Consider the following 5,481-nt stretch of genomic DNA (forward strand, 5'->3'; position numbering starts at 1 on the left):
GAAAATTTAAATTAACCCATTACTGTTGTTGAAGGTATTTAATCGTAATATTGTTTTCTTATATGAATTTCATCAGTTGTTTGAAATCGATCAAACAATTTTCGTTATGATTTTTTTTGAACCATTACTATTATTTCGTTCAAATTTTTTTTGAGCCATTACTGATGTTTCGTTCAAATAGAGTGACCAAAATCAATTTTTTGTTAAATTGTTATTGAATATTTTGAGCCATTAACAATTTTTCGTTAGAGTGATCAAAATCGATTTTTTGAATTATTTTTGAATATTTTGTAAATGAATTTTTTTTAAAAAGTAATGCAACAGTAAATTGAACTGATCGAACAATATAGTGATTAAAATTGATTTTTCAAGCTACTCAAACTCAGTTTTTTTGGAGTTATGATTCTCAAAATTTAAGAGTATATTTGTATTTCTGTAAAGTTTGATTTTGTATATTTTGGTTGTGTTAGAATATATATGTTACAAAGCCATCACTATAGAAAGATACATATGAAATTGGATATGTATGTATAAAAATACAAATGCTTCCATATACTTTAAATGTATATTGAACAAAACAAAAATACAAATGAAAGTGCATATATATATTTATAAAAAATACAAAATACTTCCATGTAACTTGAATGTATATTTAGTCAGTCAATTTGTATATATAGAAAATCTATATAAATATTGTATTAAAAAAATATTTGAAAATATTTTTGTATTCAACAAATATAAATACATCCATAACCGCAACTGCATATTTAAACAAAAAGAATACCCAAATATATATTTCAACATTCCAATATACTGAAAATACATAACAATTATAAAAAAAATACATATAAGCAAACACCTCTTCATAAATACTTCATATATAAATGTATTTTTCATACATGCAACTTAGCATATGTATTTAACATACAAATACACATAAATACATATTACCCCAAAATGTATATTTAAGCTATCAGCTTGATCGAAATACATATCAGCTTCACCAAAATACATATTACCCCAAAATGATATCAGCTTCACTAAATCCCTAAATACATATCAGTAAATAAAAATACATATACACCGTAAAATACCTATTCCTCCTCATCTTCTTTCGATTCATTACCAGACGAGTTTTCAACATCGTCATTTACAACATTGCTTGACTTTGTAATTTCTTTTGCTTTCCTTTTCTTCACATATTTTTGTAATTTTGTGGCTTTTGGAGAAGGAGTTTTTTTCAATCGTTTTTTTTTGAAATATCAATCATCTTCATAACTTGGACTTAAGCTCCTTCGTACTCACTGATTTCTTCGACTGTATAGAAGTAGAAACAACTTTAAATATTTCGTCTTAAGTTAATCCAAGACTAAATGATGGTGCATTATCAGACAATAAATTAATATGTAGTATACCCCTATTTGTTTGTGATTTTGGTGTGTATTCTATCATTAGAGCATAAAAACCTCAAACTCAAAGTTGCTAATGGTTTAGAGTACAAAATACAAAATAAAAAAAAATTGAGAAATTGATAACATGCAATAACTGAATTTATAATTTTTTTGAAATTGTGGAACACTATCCTTATCAAATCTTGATAAAATATGAGAAAGAAAAAAATTTGAAAGAGGAATTTGAGAAATTTTAAACAATAAAAGGTAAAGTGAAAATAGAGAAAGATAAGTGATTTCAAAAAAGGGAACCTTTTTTCATAATTTAAGTCTAAATATGCTATTTCTCGTGGTTTTTCCTTTATTAAATAGTGATGTCAAATCAGCGAAATTTTAACCAAAAACTGGCCTTCCCCACGTAATTTTTCTAAAAAAGATCGCAGCAGCCGAAAGGCCATGGAACGATTAGCCCAAAAGCTAAGCCCATCGTGAAAACAAAATGTTTGGTCAGAATAGGGCCCAAAGCCCAAAAATGCAGGCTGGCCTTATGGTAGAGTATATGAGACGCAGTTAGTACAGTATGAAAACCCTAATATAGAGAAGAGAAGAGAAAGGCAGCTAGTTTTTCTTCTTCATTTTCATCTTCGCCGCCTTCCGAAGATGAAGGTATACCTGCACATCCTTTTCTCTTTCTAGATTTAGATATCTAATATGTTTATCACTCTCCAATAAATATACATTTGATTTTTTGTGTTTGCAGTTCAACATTGCTAATCCCACCACTGGTTGCCAGAAGAAGCTCGAGATTGACGATGACCAGAAACTGTAATTATTCCATTCATTCTATCTTCATTTGTTTTTGTACATCGTTGTTATAACAATTATTAATAATGTCATTACTACTACTACCACTAGAGTGTTATCTCCTACTAGATTGGTGGAAATGTTGAGTTTGTGATTTCATTTGGTTTTAGAAATTTGTGCCACAAAAAGAAATTACACATAGATTTGTTTTGTTGAGATAGTAATTGTACTACGTTCGCTAAGTTATCCCTGATATAATTAAAGATTAAATGCACCTGCCTAACTTTACGAATGCCTTCTTACTTGTGTAATTGGGCCATGCTGCTTAATACGTAAACTAGTCATGCCGCTTAATACGTAAACTAGTTATCTTGTGGATAGTTTGCTTGTTATACCTAATTATAGGTGGTCTTTCGCTTACAACTTGTTTGTGTCATTGTTCGACATGTATTGTATTGTATGTGCTTGTTTCGATAGTTACTCAAGTTCTATTGTATTATTGTGTTATATCCGAAAATCTTATTCTATGCAACTACTAGTTTGGTTATAAACTTATTGCCTTTTGCAAGGAATATTTGGCAATAAATTAAGAAAGTAAATTTATCTTAAATTATTTCTTTAGTAATTAATTTAAAGCAAGTTAGGGCATTGTAGTAAATTTTATAATTGTTGTACGTTACAATACTATCAAAGCAACTAACAAAAATATAACTAAAACAAATGAAAAAATACTATTCAAACTTACAAAACAATACTTACAGTACAATGCATGAAAAGATGAGTACCAACCATCCAAACACGCTGCTTATGACTGAAGTCTGGCCTAATATTTTTCTGGTCCATGGTTGTATGCTTTTTGTGAAGAATGATGAGCTATTGTCCCTTAGAAACCATGATTTTCCTTCACAAGATAGTGTATTTTGAAAATATTTGCTAATGTTGTTGGGGCATGACTCAAAACAACTGAAATATTTTAATTTGAAAATTTTGCATGAATATATTACTGATTATAATTCAAAAATCAATACTTAAGTATAAGAAGTTTAGTCACATAACTTAATTAGAAAATTAAAATTGCAAGTTTGCATTTGAGTAAGGAATTTGATTGGTTGCTTGATAGACATGATTTTTTACTTCATTCAGTACACTTATTTGTAATTTTATGTTCTTTCATCTATTATTTGTGTCTGTGGCTTATTTACTTGCATTGCATTTGAATTTTGTTTTTTTCTTCATTGACAACACTGTGATTACGTAGAAGTGCTTTATCATGCTATCTAGCTGTTTGTGATGGATATCTATTGCAATTCAATGTTGTTATTTTCAATATGCTCAATGTTTGGCATTTGCGTATCGCTTAGGTAGTTTCTTTTTTTTTTTTTTGTCTAACTGGATATCTGGTAATGCAGTCGAGCCTTTTTTGACAAAAGGATCTCCCAAGAGGTCAGTGGAGATTCCCTGGGTGAGGTAAGGTTCTGGTGCATATATTTTACGGCTTTCCCATTGTGGTAATTTCTGTGAATTTATTATGAAAATGTTGTCTCTTATGGTGACAGGAATTCAAGGGTTATGTGTTCAAGATTATGGGGGGATGTGACAAGCAAGGGTTTCCAATGAAGCAGGGAGTTTTAACTCCAGGCCGTGTTCGCCTTTTGCTGCACCGAGGTACGTGTAGCTGGTGCTTGGTATTCTCTTAAAAGTTGTGCCTATTTGCTGCTAATAACTTTTTGCTTGAGCTATCTAATTTTTTAGTATTAAACAGGTACTCCTTGTTTTCGGGGGTATGGTAGGAGAAATGGTGAGCGCAGAAGGAAGTCTGTCCGTGGATGCATTGTTAGCCCTGATCTTTCTGTTCTGAATCTGGTTATCGTGAAAAAGGGTGACAATGATCTGCCTGGACTGACCGACACTGAGAAACCAAGAATGAGAGGACCCAAGAGAGCTTCAAAGATCAGGAAGCTCTTTAACCTTTCCAAGGAAGATGACGTCAGGAAGTATGTCAACACCTACCGCCGAAATTTCACCACCAAAACTGGTGAGTTGCCTCCTTTGTTGTGACTTCTCAGCTTCTTGTCGGTTTTGTATTAAAAATATAGCTGTCTGGACAAATTTTGAATGGTATTATGATTCGTGCAACAGGGAAAAATGCGAGCAAAGCTCCTAAGATTCAGAGGCTTGTGACACCCTTGACCCTGCAAAGAAAGAGGGCAAGAATTGCTGACAAGAAGAAGAGAATCGCCAAGGCCAAGTCAGAGGCAGCTGATTATCAGAAGCTTCTTGCTTCAAGGTTGAAGGAACAAAGAGAAAGGCGTAGCGAGAGTTTGGCTAAGAAGAGGTCTAGACTCTCTGCAGCTTCTAAGCCATCCATCGCTGCATAGGTCACTGGAATGTGTTTTCTGCTATTTTTGGGTCTGGTTTTGATTATTGCTGGATGTAGTACATGCTTTTGGTAAATTTTGAGTCTATCTGATAGTACTTCAAGATTGAAGATTTTTGTTACTTGACATTTGACAATATTTTATATTTATGTTTTTCTTGATCTCTGGCTACTTTGAAAAATTCTCCTTGTTTTCAGTTTATTGGATATTATTAAAGAGGGGTACTACATGACAATGTTTTCACCCTTTTTCATTTTTGTGAGTTAATTCAGAATCACCTTGTCTTGCCTTCATTGTATGTTTCTTAGAGCCGAAGAATTTTTTTAAGAAATAGAGAACTATTCTTTTGTTATGATTTTGAGTAGTTAAACTTACCATGGTCCAGTTTCTTAGTTGGAATATACTGGAAATTCACGTTTTTTTGGTCAGTATTGTCATATGAGATGGAGCATCACATAATTTTTACGTACCAATCTCACTTGTCCCCAAATGGCTTTCTCAAAATTTAGGCCCGTTTTGCCGTGGAAATTTTTCCCTTTTTTGAAATTTTTTTTTCGGAGTTGAAAATTATGGTGTTTGGCCATGAAAATTAAGAAAATAATTCTGAAAATTTTTTCTGAAAAGGGAAAATAAGTTTTTGTCGTTTTCACAATTTTCCAACTCCAATTTCAACTTTTATTATTATTACATATAACCCCAATATTTTAAATTTATAATATTATTTTTTTAATATTACGTATATAGCAGTTTTAAAGAATAAGATAATTATAATTTCAAATTTAATGCTATCCTAATTAATATATATATCCTTTTCTCTCTCATCATTATTTTTATTCCTTATTTAATTTTCTCCCTTATTTAAGATAATATTTTACTGCTAATTTATATTTGTATCCATAAATATATAA

The 5,481-nt window shown here is 31.0% G+C and overlaps 1 protein-coding gene across 1 annotated transcript; it reads left to right on the forward strand.

The window, feature by feature from the left end:
- Positions 1 to 1,917: 1,917 nt before the first annotated feature.
- LOC107871723 (40S ribosomal protein S6) lies at positions 1,918 to 4,734 on the forward strand. Its single transcript, XM_047412193.1, has 6 exons — positions 1,918 to 2,057; positions 2,152 to 2,216; positions 3,605 to 3,662; positions 3,752 to 3,860; positions 3,958 to 4,230; positions 4,335 to 4,734. Exons 1-6 carry the CDS (start codon positions 2,052 to 2,054, stop codon positions 4,571 to 4,573), a joined length of 750 nt encoding a protein of 249 aa, XP_047268149.1. The 5' UTR covers positions 1,918 to 2,051; the 3' UTR covers positions 4,574 to 4,734.
- The last annotated feature ends 747 nt before the right edge of the window (positions 4,735 to 5,481 follow it).

This window comes from Capsicum annuum, chromosome 1 (assembly GCF_002878395.1).
Source record: "Capsicum annuum cultivar UCD-10X-F1 chromosome 1, UCD10Xv1.1, whole genome shotgun sequence".
Lineage (NCBI taxonomy): Eukaryota > Viridiplantae > Streptophyta > Magnoliopsida > Solanales > Solanaceae > Capsicum > Capsicum annuum.

What these genes read in the sequence shown, in the direction of transcription:
- LOC107871723 (XM_047412193.1), top strand. An exon ending in TCGCCTTTTGCTGCACCGAG is followed by an intron (nt 3,861 to 3,957) that starts GTACGTGTAGCT and finishes AGTATTAAACAG; the next exon opens with GTACTCCTTGTTTTCGGGGG. An exon ending in AAATTTCACCACCAAAACTG is followed by an intron (nt 4,231 to 4,334) that starts GTGAGTTGCCTC and finishes TTCGTGCAACAG; the next exon opens with GGAAAAATGCGAGCAAAGCT.